Source organism: Microcaecilia unicolor, chromosome 3 (assembly GCF_901765095.1).
Source record: "Microcaecilia unicolor chromosome 3, aMicUni1.1, whole genome shotgun sequence".
NCBI lineage: Eukaryota > Metazoa > Chordata > Amphibia > Gymnophiona > Siphonopidae > Microcaecilia > Microcaecilia unicolor.
The window spans coordinates 400,456,265-400,471,969 of NC_044033.1; the positions used below are offsets into that span (position 1 = coordinate 400,456,265).

The 15,705-nt window shown below is 45.1% G+C and overlaps 1 protein-coding gene across 1 annotated transcript in view; it reads left to right on the top strand.

The window, feature by feature from the left end:
* The window catches only part of LOC115467061 (cysteine-rich venom protein-like), a 129,871-nt gene that overhangs the window by 47,858 nt on the left and 66,308 nt on the right, over window positions 1-15,705 (top strand). Inside the window, exon 5 of the mRNA XM_030198736.1 lies at window positions 3,561-3,706. Within this exon, the coding sequence (XP_030054596.1) occupies window positions 3,561-3,706 (146 nt within the window). The remainder of the gene's footprint in view (window positions 1-3,560; window positions 3,707-15,705) is intronic.

Sequence of the window (15,705 nt, forward strand, 5' to 3'; positions counted from 1 at the left end):
GTTAATTTTGTCAATGAATTTTACCTCCCTAGCATGCCTTGATGTTACATTTACCCAGTCAATATCGAGGAAAATGAAATCACCCATTATTATTGTGTTGCCCAGTTTGTTTGCATCCCTAATTTCCTTTAGCATGTCTGCATCCGTCGGTTCATCCTGGCCAGGCGGATGGTAGTACACTCCTATCACTATCCTTTTTCCCTTTACACATGGAAATTCAATCCATAGTGATTCCAAGATGTGTTTTGTTTCCTGCAGAATTTTCAATCTATTTGATTCAAGGCAAATAGTTTATAATAACATAATAAATGAGTAATCACTGAACAGTTTACAATAAAATCATAACAAAAATGCAATCATTAAAACTGGTTTGCAAGGAGAAATGTAAAAAACCATGCTAGGTATATAGTACACTCCTATCACTACCCCTCCACCTATATATATATAGGTGGAGGGGTAGCATTGTATGTTAAGAAGAGCCTTGAATCAAATAGATTGAAAATTCTGCAGGAAACAAACACATCTTGGAATCACTATGGATTGAATTTCCATGTGTAAAGGGAAAAAGGATAGTGATAGGAGTGTACTATATACCTAGCATGGTTTTTTACATTTCTCCTTGCATACCAGTTTTAATGATTGCATTTTTGTTATGATTTTATTGTAAACTGTTCAGTGATTACTCATTTATTATGTTATTATAAACTATTTGCCTATCCAGCTTATAATCGAAAGAGAAAGACACCCAAATTTCGACCTAAATCGGGAGATGGACGTCTTTCTCTCGCGGGCGCCCAAATCAGTATAATCGAAAGCCAATTTTGGGCATCTTCAACTGCACTCTGTCGCAGGAACGAATAAAGTTGACCAGGGTGTGTCGGAGGTGTGGTGAAGGCAGGACTGGGGCGTGGTTATCAGCCGAGGAGAGATGGGTGCCCTCGGCCGATAATGGAAAAAGAAAGGCGTTTTTAGCGAGAATTTAGGCCACTTTTTGGACCCTTTTTTGTCACGAACAGGTCCCAAAAAAAGTGCCCTAAATGACCAGATGACCACCGGAGGGAATTGGGGATGACCTCCCCTGACTCCCCCAGTGGTTACTAACCCCCTCCCACCAAAAACAAAACTTTAAACACTTTTTTTTCCAGCCTGTATGCTGCCTCAAATGTCATCCCCAGCTCCATCACAGCAGTATGCAGGTCCCTGGAGCAGTTTTTAGTGGGTGCAGTGGACTTCAGGCAGGTGGACCCAGGCCCATCCCCCCTACCAGTTACACTTGTGGTGGTAAATGGGAGCCCTCTAAACCCCCCCCCCCCAAAACCCACTGTACCCACATGTAGGTGCTATGGTAATGGTGTAGAGTTGTGGGGAGTGGGTTTTGGGGGGGGATTTGGGGGTCTCAGCACCCAAGGTAAGGGAGCTATGCACCTGGGAGGTAATTTAATGTTTGTTTCTATTTTTTAAAAGTGTCCCCTAGGGTGCCCGGTTGGTGTCCTGGCATTTGAGGGGGACCAGTGCACTACGAATCCTGGCCCCTCCCATGACCAAATGCCTTAGATTTGGTCATTTTTGAGCTGGGCCACTTCGGTTTTGATTATCGCTGAAAAATGAACACGCCCAGCTCAAAAAACGCCCAAATCCAAGGCATTTGCCTGGCACAAACCGTATTTTCGAAAAAAAAGATGGACGTCCATCTTTTTCGAAAATATGGTTCAGCCCGCCCCTTCACGGACCCATTCTCGGAGATGGACATCTTTACACATGGGCGTTCGTGTTCGATTATGCCCCTTCACGTATTGACATTTTTCAGAACTGGCAACCAAGTTTTCTCTGCCTCAATCTAAGTACTTTCAATGGTTACAACTCGCTAGTAGTATTAAGACATGCACTAAATTAACACCATTGTCATCTCAATTGCCTTCTATATTTTCTACTGCACAAGCATTGATATTAAAAGGTCACACCACTTCTTCCATATATAAAAGTTTTGTCAACGTAACGTATAATTTTAATACTGCCCTCCAAAATAATTGGCAGCTCGATACTGATTGTGTTTTAAGTGGAGGAATGTGGTCTCACTTCTGGTCAAGAGTGGTGAGACCACTTTCATCTGCATCAATTTTACAATCAATGTTTTTTCTGTATCATAAAACAAACTGGACTCCTAGGAAACTTGCTGCTGCTGGGCTGAACTCATCAGACAAATGTTGGCATTGGTCACAGTATGTAGGTACTCTCTTTCATATGATGTTCGAGTGTCAAATGGTTTTTAAATTCTGGAAAGAAGTTTGGAGCATCGTTCAAAAGATTCTACCTACAGTTGATGACCTATCTTATTCCATCATAATTTTTAAATCTGCATCTAAATGTTTTGATTTGTCAAAATCACAAGCAAAGTTACTGGACATTCTCCTTACCATTGCTCAAAGACATATTTTGCAGAACTGGAAATCAGTACAACTATTGAATGTTCACTTTTGGTGGAATGCAGTTCTACAACACCAGAAATTTGAGTTTGCTATAGCAGGGAAGTTTCGAGCAACAATCTCTACGAAAAAAAGTCTGGTCTCCAGTGGAACACTACCTTCAATCTCTTCAGACCTAACATTGACCCAACATAAGAAACTTATATATCAGATACCTGGACATTTTTTTTAATTCACCTATTTTTCCCTTGCCTTTTTCCTTTATTGTTCCTTATTATTGTTACATTTGGAAAACCAATAAAATATTTTGGAAAATAAATAAATAAATGTGAGGGTTCTGGGCATTTTGGGGCAGATCATGGGTGTCAATTCCATTTACACATTCATTTATAGAATAAAAGGGCACCGTTGGTGCAGATAGACATGCCTAAATTTACACACAACCCCTGCATTAAGCGCTATTCTATAAAATACAACTAACGTTAGGCACGGCTTATAGAACAGTGCTTAAGCAGGCTTTTTCTGTGCCAATTTTTTAGGTACCATTTATAGAATTGACCCTTAAGTGTGTGCTAACTAATGCACATCCCAAAACTTTTCAGATACAATTTCATTAAGTCTTAACCTGCAATCAAAACTATGGGGTCCTTTTAGTAAGGTGCACAGAGAAATGGGCTGCACTAGTGTAGGTGCATGTTTTGGGCACACACAGATCTATTTTTCAGCGTGCCTGTAAAAAATGCCTTTTTTATTTTTACCAAAAATGGATGTGCGGCAAAATTCAAATTGGTATGCATCCATTTGGGGTCTGAGACCTCACCGCCAGCCATTGACCTAACGGTAAGGTCTCATATTAACCGTGCTGTAATTGCATATGCGCATCAATGGAGTTACCACCTGATTTTCACCACGCGCCAGAAAAGTAAATATATTTTCTGGCATGTGTAGCAGATGTGCTTAAAAAATGAAATTACCGCATGGACCACACGGTAGCCAGGCGGTAACTCCAAATCGAAGCGTGTTGGGCATGTATAGGCTCCTACACAGCTAAGTAAAAGGGCCCCTATGCTAGTTAATGCATTATCATGTCTTCATTTCAATTTATTTTACTCATTTCTATTTATCTCTTGTTTTAAGGTTCTGCCTGTGGTGAAAATTTGGTGATGTCACCATATCCAGTATCATGGGAAACTATACAGACAATTGTATATAATGAAAGCCACTTTTTTGATTATGGTGTTGGGCCAGTTCCAGCAAATGAAACTGTTACCCATTATACTCAGGTAGGAATAGATCTATCATTTGCTATAATTTAACTGCTGCCTCTCAATCAGACATATTACAGACATTAACATGTGGACCAAGTTGCGGTAAAAGGGGTCCAGTGGTAGCATCGGCAGTCATTTTTGCCAAGCACTGAGACCCTTTTTACCGCAAAGGGAAAAATGGCCATGAGGTAAGATTTCACTTAACACGTGGCCATGCAGGTTAGGGAAGCACTTAATGCCACCCATTGAGGTGGCAGTAAGGGATCCCACACTAACCCGGCAGTAACCAGGTAGCAAGCAGTGCTACCCAATTACTGTCAGGTAACTACTGTGTTAAAAAATAGGGACCTTTTCTCTAGCATGGGAAATGGAGCATGCTGGGGCTGGAACTACCATCAGCGCCTGAATTGGGCCAGTGGTAGCTCCAGATTGGCATGCGGGCTTACCACCACTTTGTAAAAAGGACCCCCTATCTGCCTCTCTCTCTCTCTACACTGCCCTAGCTAAACATATATCATAGCTGCCATCATATAAGCTTTACTGCCTTCAACAGTTTATTCATTATACAAATCAATTTTGTCTTTTCCCCTGTTGACCCTTTACCAGTCCATATAAATAATCAACACATAGGTCCCCACATCTTTCACTCAACCTTTCCTTGGTCCTTTTGGGGTCAATATTCTGTGACATTTAACTCAGTAGAAGAGGCTTCAACTGGTTAACTAGCACTGACTGGACCAAATGTGGATATTCAAGGGCACATAACCAAACAGTGCTGCTGAATATTTGTGCAGACTGCTGTGGTACTATCTGGATAGTGATAGAGCAGTTCAAGGGTCAAGTTGGGATAAAGCCAAAAGTTTATGTTTAAAATGGACTTGAAATACTGCCTTTTTGAAAAGAATAAAACTAAGTGATGTACAATTCCAAAATAACAGAAAAGAGGAAAGGAACTCAGACAGAAAACAAACAAGGACAACAACAACAAAAAGCAGAAAGAAAAACACAGATTACAGAAATGGAGCAACAGTTGCATTGATGCTCCAAGCAGTGACCCCATATCTCTAATGCCACCCAGACTGGAAAAAGCTTCAATAGGACAATATTCTTACACCAACCCAACTGAAGCCAAATAGCTGGCCAATGTTGTGCACACCAGGCTCGCACAAAAGAAAATACACCCTAAAACTAAAACCCTCAGAGTCAACAGTGAACAGTTACATAACTACATAAGTATTTCCATACTGGGACAGACCAAAGGTCCATCAAACCCAGCATCCTGTTTCCAACAGTGGCCAATCCAGGTCACAAATACCTGGCAAGATCCCCAAAAAAGTACAAAACATTTTATGTTGCTTATCCCATAAATATTTTAACCAAGTCCAATTTAATAATTTATTTTTATTTTGTTACATTTGTACCCCACACTTTCCCACTCATGGCAGGCTCAATGCGGCTTACATGGCGGCTTACATGGGGCAATGGAGGGTTAAGTGACTTGCCCAGAGTCACAAGGAGCTGCCTGTGCCTGAAGTGGGAATTGAACTCAGTTCCTCAGTTCCCCAGGACCAAAGTCCACCACCCTAACCACTAATGGTCTATGGACTTTTCCTTTAGGAAGCCATCAAAACATTTTTAAAAATCTGCTAAGCTAACCACCTTTACCACATTTTCTGCCAACAAATTTCAGAGTTTAATTACATGTTGAGTGAAGAAACATTTTCTCCGATTCGTTTTCAATTTACTACTTTGTAGTTTCATCGCATACCCTCTAGTCCTAGTATTTTTGGAAAGCATAAAGACACCCTTCACATCTACCCGTTCCACTCCACTCATTATTTTATAGACCTCTATCATATCTACCCTCAGACGTCTTTCCTCTGAGATGAAGAGCCCTAGCCGCTTTAGCCTTTCCTTATAGGGAAATCAACCCATCCCCTTTATCATTTTTGTTGCCCTTCTCTGCACCTTTTCTAATTCCACTATATCCTTTTTTAGATGTGGCGACCAGAATTGAACACAATATTCGAGGTGCGGTTGCACCATGGAGCGATACAAAGGCATTATAATGTCCTCATTTTTGTTTTCCATTCCTTTCCTAATACCTAACATTCTATTTGCTTTCTTAGCCGCCGCAGCACACTGAGCAGAGGGTTTCAACGTATCATCACCTAGATCCCTTTCTTGGTCCGTGACTCCTAACTTGGAACCTTGCATGACATAGCTATAATTCGGGTTCCTCTTTCCCACATGAATCACTTTGCACTTGCTCACATTAAACGTCATCTGCCATTTAGACGCCTAGTCTCATAAGGCCCTATTGTAATTTTTCACAATCCTCCAGCGATTTAACTACTTTGAATAACTTTGTGTCTTCAGCAAATTTAATTACCTCACTAGTTACCCCATCTCTAGGTCATTTATAAATATGTTAAAAAGCAGCGGTCCCAGCAAAGACCCCTGGGGAACCCCACTAACTACCCTTCTCCATTGAGAACACTGACCATTTAACCCTGCTTTCTGTTCTCTATCTTTTAACCAGTTTTAAATCCACAATAGGACACTACCTCCTATCCCATGACTTTCCAATTTCCTCTGGAGTCTTTCATGAGGTACTTTGTCAAATGCCTTTTGAAAATCCAGATACACAATCCAGCTTATTTTCGAAATAGAAAGACGCCCATATTTCGACCCAAATCGGGAGATGGGCGTCTTTCTCCCGTGGGCAAACAGATCGGTATAATCAAAAGCCAATTTTGATTGTCTTCAACTGCACTCCGTCGCAGGAACGAACAAAGTGGACGGGGGGGTGTCGGAGGCGTGGTGAAGGTGGGACTGGGGCGTGGTTATCGGCCGAGGAGAGATGGGCGTCTTTAGGTGATAATCAAAACAAGAAGGGCGTTTTTGACAAGAATTTGGTCCGCTTTATTTGGACCCTTTTTTTTCAGGTCCAAGTCCCAAAAAAGTGCCCCAACTGACCAGATGACCACCGGAGGGAATCGGGGATCACCTCCCCTGACTCCCCCAGTGGTCACTAACCCCCTCCCACAAAAAAAAAACCCACTTTACAAACTTTTGTTCCCAGCCTGTATGCCAGCCTCAAATGCCGTACCCACCTCTATGACAGCAGAATGTGTTCTATCCTGTGACAGCCTTTCCCTGGTTCTGATATGGCTCTTGGGTGACTGTGACACCTTTTCTGTTATGCGCACTGCAGAGTCACATCAGCAATGCATTGTGGTGGATGTAGGGTATTGGGCTCCGTGATTCCACTAGCTTGTGTTAAATGCTCACAATGTTGGTAGTTGGTAGGCTCTACTCCCATGGTGCTTTCTCCCTGCTTACTGGGTCAGAGTGTGCCCTGTTTTGTTTCCCGTAGTCCATGAGGTAGTGGCCATTTTTGTAAGCCAGTTTTAGCTCCCTTTCATGTGTTACCCACGTTACTGAAAGTGGGCATTGTACAGCATTCTGCCAGCTCTGACCTACTGCTAATCTCAGTACCAGGGAGACTCTTTGCCAGTGGGGCACAACCTCTGATCTGCAGTTAACTGTGAGTAAACGTGCTTATTCCAATAAAGGAGGTTTTCGGATACATTAGTCTTCAAGTGTCAACTGGTGTGCCAAAGTTATACAGCAGCAACAAGTCCTAGAGGCCTGCGTGTATGCAGGTCCCTGGAGCACTTTTAGTGGGTACCGCAGTGCACTTAAGGCAGGCGGAACCAGGCCCATTCCCCCCTACCTGTAACACTTGTGCTGGTAAATGAGATGCCTCCAAAACCCACTGTACCTACATGTAGGTGCCCCCTTCACCCCTAAGAGCTATGGTAGTGTTGTACGTTTGTGGGTAGTGGGTTGGGGGGGGGGGTTGGGGGCTCAGCACCCATGGTAAGGGACCTATGCATGTGGGAGCGTCTGAAGTCCACCGCACTGACCTCTAGGGTGTCCAGTTGGTGTCCTGGCATGTCAGGGGGGCAGTGTACTACGAATCCTGGCCCCTCCCACTACCAAATGGCTTGGATTGGGACATTTTTGAGCTGGGCGTTTTTAGTTTCCATTATCGCTAAAAAAAACAAACGCCTGATCCAGCTTGTTCCAGTCCGTCTGCTCCAGCTTGATCCAGTCCGCCTGATCCAGCTCATTCTAGTCCGCCAGCTCCTGCTTGTTCCAGCCTGCTCCAATCCTACTGCTCTGCTCTCTTCTGCTCCAAACCATTCCAGCTTGTTCCAGTCCTGCTGCTGTGCTCTCCACCGCACTCACCTGTTCCTGCCTGCCTGCTGCCCAATCACTTGCTCCTGCCTGCTAGCCACTCGACCTGCCTACTAGCCAATCACCTGTTCCTGCCCGCCTGCCTGCTAGCCAATCGATCAGCCTGCCGCTTGTCAGCCCTTCAACTTGCCTGCCTGTCTGCCCATCAACAACCTGCCACTTTACCAGCCCTTCACCCTCCTGACTGACTGCTGATCCTGAAACCTGCCTGCCTCCCAGTCCATTTTCCTGCCAGCTCATCACTCCCCTGTCCGACTGCTCACCCTCACCTGCCTGTCTCCCAGCCCATCTACCTGCCCCTGTGAACACCTCAGTTACTACTTATGGTCCCCATTCACATTCTATTCCTTGCCCTGTCCCTCCCTAATCTTTTCCCCATCCCACCACTGTATACCACACGAAATCACTTCCCATCCATGTCCTCTCCCGTCCTGCTCACTATTGCAATACCCTACCCACCCCTGTCCTCCACCACCTCACCATCCCTATTGTCCTCCTCCTTCCTAGCTCTCAACCTTCAACACCTACTTCCTGCCATGAACCCTTCCCCATTCCTCCTAAGTGCATCCCATCTTCGTCGCCTTCATCGCCCTACCTCCCCCACACTTCTCCACACACTCTTGCTCCTTCTGCTATCCGCGGGAGACATCAATCCCAACCCAGGTCCCCCACACCTGTCCTCGTCCTCGCCTCATCTATGCAAATGTTTCCGTGATATCTCCAATCTCATCTCTATTCTTCTCCTCCCGCCCCTTCTCGTGTGCCCTGTGGAACGTCCGCTCGGTCTGCAACAAACTTTCCTTCACCCACGATCTCTTCATCTCCCATTCCCTTCAACTGCTCGCCCTAACTGAAACCTGGCTCACCCCTGATGACTGTGCCTCAGTCGCGGCCCTATGCCACGGAGGTTATCTTTTCTCCCATTCGCCCCACCCAGTTGGCCGCGGTGGCGGCGTCGGGCTACTACTTTTGCCCTCCTGCAGTTTTCAACCTCTCCTCCTACCACAGTCTCACTGCTTCTCATCCTTTGAAGTCCACTCCATCCGTCTATTCTACCCGCTGCCACTCCTAGTTGCAGTCATTTACTGCCCCCCTGATAAGTCCCTCCCTTCCTTCCTTACCGACTTCGATGCCTGGCTCTCCGTTTTTCTTGAGCCCTCATCCCCATCCCTCATTCTAGGTGACTTCAACATACACACTGATAACCCATCCGACTCATACGCTTCTCAGTTCCTCACTCTAACCTCCTCCTTCAACCTCCAACTGAGCTCCACCACCCCTACTCACCAATCTGGCCACTATCTTAATCTTGTCCTCTCTTCTACCTGTTCACCCTCCAAATTCTGCGCATCAGCTCTTCCTCTCTCTGACCATCACCTGATCACATTCACACTTCATCACCCTCCCCCTCAGTCTCGCCCAACACTAACCACAACTTCCAGGAATCTCCAGGCTGTTGACCCCCCCCCCCCCACCCTATCCTCTAGTATCTCTGATCTCCTCCCTTCCATCATGTCCTCCAAGTCTGTTGACAAGGCTGTCTCCACTTACAATGCCACTCTCTTCTCTGGTCTAGACACCCGTGCACCGTCCATCTCCCGTCCCACAAGGCGTACCAATCCCCAGCCCTGGCTGACCCCTTGCACCCGATACCTTCGCTCCTGCGCCCGTTTGGCTGAACGCCTTTGGAGGAAATCTCACACCCATACTGATTTCATTCACTACAAATTCATGCTATCCTCCTTCCAGTCCTCCCTATTCCTCGCCAAACAGGACTATTACACCCAATTGACTAATTCCCTCAGCTCTAACCCTCGTCGTCTCTTCGCCACCCTCAACTCCCTCCACAAAGTACCCTCCACTCCCACCTACCCCTCACTCTCCCCCCAATCTCTGGCTGACTACCTCCGCGACAAGGTCCAGAAGATCAACCTTGAATTCACCACCAAAGCTTCTCCTCCTCTTCATCCTATAACCCACTCCCTCAACCAACCAACCCAGGCCTCCTTCTCCTCTTTTCCTGATATCACCGAAGAGGAAACCGCCCATCTTCTCTCCTCCTCGAAATGCACCACCTGTTCCTCAGACCCCATCCCCACCAACTTACTTAACACCATCTCTCCTACTATCACCCCCCCCCCCCCATCTGTCATATCCTCAACCTCTCTCTCTCCACTGCAACTGTCCCGGACACCTTCAAGCATGCTGTAGTCACACCACTCCTCAAAAAAAACATCACTTGACCCTACCTGTCCCTCCAACTACCGCCGCATTTCCCTCCTACCCTTCCTCTCCAAGATACTTGAACGCGCCATTCACAGCCATTGCCTTGATTTTCTCTCCTCTCATGCCATCCTCGATCCACTTCAATCCGGCTTTCGCCCCCTACACTCGACAGAAACGGCACTATCTAAAGTCTGCAATGACCTGTTCCTCGCCAAATCCAAAGGTCACTACTCCATCCTCATCCTCCTCCACCTATCCGCTGCTTTTGACACTGTCAATCACAACTTACTTCTTGACACACAGTCTTCCTTTGGGTTCCAGGGCTCTGTCCTCTCCTGGTTTTCCTCTTATCTCTCCCATCGTACCTTCAGAGTACACTCTCATGGTTCATCCTCCACCCCTATCCCGCTCTCTGTTGGAGTTCCTCAGGGATCTGTCCTTGGACCCCTTCTTTTTTCAATCTACACCTCTTCCCTGGGCTCCCTGATCTCATCTCATGGTTTCCACTATCATCTTTATGCTGACGACACCCAGCTTTATCTCTCCACAACAGACATCACTGCGGAAACCCAGGCCAAAGTATCGGCCTGCTTATCCGACATTGCTGTCTGGATGTCCAACCGCCACCTGAAACTGAACATGGCCAAGACCGAACTTATTGTCTTCCTACCCAAACCCATTTCTCTCCCTTCACTCTCTATCTCAGTTGATAACACCCTCATCGTCCCCGTCTCATCTGCCCGCAACCTCGGTGTCATCTTCGACTCCTCCCTCTCCTTCTCTGCGCATATCCAGCAGATAGCCAAGACCTGTTGCTTCTTCCTCTATAACATTAGCAAAATTCGCCCTTTCCTCTCTGAGCACACCACCCGAACTCTCATCCACTCTCTCATTACCTCTCGCCTTGACTACTGTAACCTGCTCCTCACTGGCCTCCCACTTAGCCATCTATCCCCCCTTCAGTCCGTTCAGAACTCTGCTGCATGTTTTATCTTCCGCCTCGACCGATATACTCATATCACCCCTCTCCTCAAGTCACTTCACTGGCTTCCGATCATGTACCACATACAGTTCAAGCTTCTCCTACTAACCTACAAATGCACTCGATCTGCAGCCCCTCATTACCTCTTCTCTACCCTCATCTCCCCTTACGTTCTCATCCGTAACCTCCGCTCTCAAGACAAATCCCTCCTTTCAGTACCCTTCTCCACCACCGCCAACTCCAGGCTCCGCCCTTTCTGCCTCGCCTCACCCCATGCTTGGAACAAACTCCCTGAGCCCATACGCCAGGCCCCCTCCCTGCCCATCTTCAAATCATTGCTCAAAGCCCACCTCTTCAATGTCGCCTTCGGCACCTAACCACTACACCTCTACTCAGGAAACCTAGACTGCCCCAACTTGACATTTTGTCCTTTAGATTGTAAGCTCCTTTGAGCAGGGACCGTCCTTCCTTGTTAATTTGTACAGCACTGCGTAACCCTAGTAGCGCTCTAGAAATGTTAAGTAGTTGTAGTAGTAAATGACTAAATCCATGGCATTTTGGTCAGTACAAACCGTATTTTCGAAATGAAAGATGGACGCCCATTTTTTTTCGAAAATACGGTCTGTCCCACCCCTTCACGTACCCGTTCTTGGACATAGACGCCCATGGAGATGGGCATTCACGTTCAATTATGCCCCTCAATATCAACCAGCTCACCTTTATCCACATGCTTGTTCACCACTTCAAAGAAATGTAATAGACTGGTGAGGCAAGATTTCCCTTCACTAAATCCATGTTGGCTTTGTCTCAATAATCCATGCTTTTGAATATGCTCTGTAATTTTGTTCTTTATAATAGTCTCTACCATTTTGCCCGGCACTGACGTAAGACTCACCGTCTATATAATTTCCCAGATCTCCTCTGGAACCTTTTTAAAAAATTGGTGTTACATTGGCCACCCTCCAATCTTCCTGTACCAAGCTCGATTTTAAAGGATAAATTACATATTACTAACAATAGTTCTGCCAGTTCAATTTTCAGTTCTATCAGTACTCTGAGATGAATACCATCCGGTCCAGGAGATTTGATACTCTTCAATTTGTCAAATTGCCCCATTACATCCTCTAGATCTATAGAGATTTAATTCACTTTCTCCGACTCATCAGCTTTGACTGGTATCTCTCCCAAATCTTCCTCAGTGAAGACCGAAGCAAAGAATTCATTTAATCTCTCTGCTATGGCCTTTGTCTTCCCTGATCGTCTCTTTTTTCCCTCTGTCATCTAGTGGTCCAACTGATTCTTTTGCCAGCTTCCTGCTTTTAATATACCTAAAAACATTTTTAATATATGTTTTTGCCTCTCAAAGTCCCTCTTTGCCTTCCTTATCAGCACTTTGCATTTCACTTGACATTCCTTATGCTGTTTCTTATTATTTTCAGTCGGTTCCTTCTTCCATTTTCTGAAGGATTTTTTTTAGCTCTAATAGCTTACTTCACCTCACTTTTTAACCATGCCGGCTGTCATTTGGTCTTCCGTCCTCCGTTTTTAATACGCAGAATATGTTTGGCCTGGTTTTCCAGGATGGTGTTTTTGAACAGCATCCACCCCTGATGTAAATTGTTGACCCTCAAAGCTGCTCCTCTAAGTTTTTTTTTTCACCGGTCTTCTCATTTTATCATAGTCTCCTTTTTTAAAGTTAAACGTTAACGTATTGAATTTCCTGTGTATAGTTACTTCAAAGCTAATATCAAATCTGATCATATTATGATCACTGTTATCAAGCAGCCCCAGCACCATTACCTCTCACACCAGATCATGCGCTCCACTAAGGACTAGGTCTAGAATTCTTCCTTCTCTCATCGGTTCCTGTACCAGCTGCTCCATAAAGCAGTTGTTAATTTTGTCAAAGAAGTTTACCTCCCTGGCATGCCTCGATGTTACATTTACCCAGTCAATATCAGGGTAATAGAAATCACCCATTATTATTGTGTTGCACAGTTCGTTTGCTTCCCTAATTTCCTTTAACATTTCTACATCTGTCTGTTCATCCTGGCCAGGCGAACGGTAGTACACTCTTATCAGTATCTTCTTCCCCTTTACACATGGAATTTCAATCCATAGGAATTCCAAGATCTGTTGTTTCCTGCAGAATTTTCAATCTATTGGATTCAAGGCTCTCCTTAACATACAATGCTACCCCTCCACCAATTTGATCCACCCTATCACTACGATATAATTTGTACCCCATTATGACAGTGGCCCATTGGTTATCCTCCTTCCACCAGGTCTCAGTGATGCCTATTATATCTATTTTTTCATTTAGTGCAATATATTCTAACTTTCCCATCTTAGGCTTCTTAGGCATTCACATATAGACGTTTCATAGTAACATAGTAGATGACGGCAAAAAAAGACCTGCATGGTCCATCCAGTCTGCCCAACAAGATAACTCATATTTGCTGCTTTTTGTGTATACCCTACTTTGATTTGTACCTGTGCTCTTCAGGGCACAGACCGTATAAGTCTGCCCAGTACTATCCCCGCCTCCCAACCACCAGCCCCTCCTCCCAACCACCGGCTCTGGCACAGACCGTATAAGTCTGCCCAGCACTATCCTCACCTCCCAACCACTAGCCCTGCCTCCCAACCACCAGCTCTAGCACAGGCCGTACAAGTCTGTCCAGCACTATCCCTGCCTCCCAACCACCAGTCCCGCTGCCCACCACCGGCTCTGGCACAGACCGTATAAGTCTGCCCAGCACTATCCCCGCCTCCCAACCATCAGCCCCGCCTCCCGATCTTGACTAAGCTCCTGAGGATCCATTCCTTCGGCACAGGATTCCTTTATGCTTATCCCACGCATGTTTGAATTCCGTTACCATTTTCATTTCCACCACCTCCCGCAGGAGGGCATTCCAAGAATCCACTACTCTCTCCATGAAAAAATACTTCCTGACATTTTTCTTGAGTCTGCCCCCCTTCAATCTCATTTCATGTCCTCTCGTTCTACCACCTTCCCATCTCCGGAAAAGGTTTGTTTGGGGATTAATACCTTTCAAATATTTGAACGTCTGTATCATATCACCCCTGTTTCTCCTTTCCTCCAGAGTATATATGTTTAGTTCAGCAAGTCTCTCCTCATACGTCTTGTAACGCAAATCCCATACCATTCTCGTAGCTTTTCTTTGCACCGCTTCAATTTTTTTTACATCCTTAACAAGATACGGCCTCCAAAACTGAACACAATACTCCAGGTGGGGCCTCACCAACGACTTATACAGGGGCATCAACATCCCCTTTCTTCTGCTGGTCACACCTCTCTCTATACAGCCTAACAACCTTCTAGCTATGGCCACCGCCTTGTCACACTGTTTCGTCGCCTTCAAATCCTCAGATACTATCACCCCAAGATCCCTCTCTCCGCCCGTACCTATCAGACTCTCCCCGCCTAACACATACGTCTCCTGTGGATTTCTAATCCCTAAGTGCATCACTTTGCATTTCTTGGCATTGAATTTTAATTTATGAAAAACCTTTTTTTTATTGACAATAAATGTCAATCATCCATACATAACAACATACAATACAATTTTACCTCACTCAAACATTTGCATGCTCCAGCCATCCATCAATAAGCGTAATAGTAGTGCACAGCTATATACCCTCTCACAAGATGTTACAGCTCATTATCAATAAATACAATATAAATATAACAATTTAGAACTTGTCAGTTTGATCAAAAAGTTCACCATTAACGCTGGTTCTATAAACTAGAACCTGCGTATGTTCTATATCAATTGTCCTGTATTTAACTAGAACGAGCTTAATGCAATGTTGCACCATATACGTGTATTATAAGAAAATTCTTCAGGCCACAATAATGTTCCCAATTGATGACCAGTATCACTGAGAATATCCAAACCCCAAAATTGGGTTGGCTGGGGACATGCATCCGTGCTTGAAAACTTCAAATCGCCGGTTCCCCAATGCTGATCGGCATTTCGTCTCCTTCCTCAGGAGGAACCAAAGCTGTAACAATATTATTACACATCACCCACTACGTATTCATGTTAAATTTAAACTAATTTTATGAATCAACATTTTAAAGTGTACTTACTAATAATCCTATATCAGGCTGCACGCCTACGTGGTAATCGGCCGGGCTTCCGCCCAAGAATCGCACCACCGGAAACTGTTGTACGTCGGCCCCATGGTCGCATGAATTAAATGCCAAGGGGCCCTTTGCGTAAAAGCACGCACCAATAGTTATGTCACACCCACTCAACCTCCAAATTGAGGCCGTGCGGTGTTACTGTGCCTCATGTATAAATGTATCGCTGCTCCAGTAAGAGTAAACGAGCACTGATGTCTCCGCTTCTATTACTAGGTAAAATCTGGGACAATACGACACATTGGAGCTGATCAACAGTATGGTTGTGTCGCTGCCAATGGGACACCAGCGGATTCTCCCTTTTACCTAATCGTAAATTGCTGACATGCTCTGCCAGCAATTTTCTTATAATACACGTATATGGTGCAA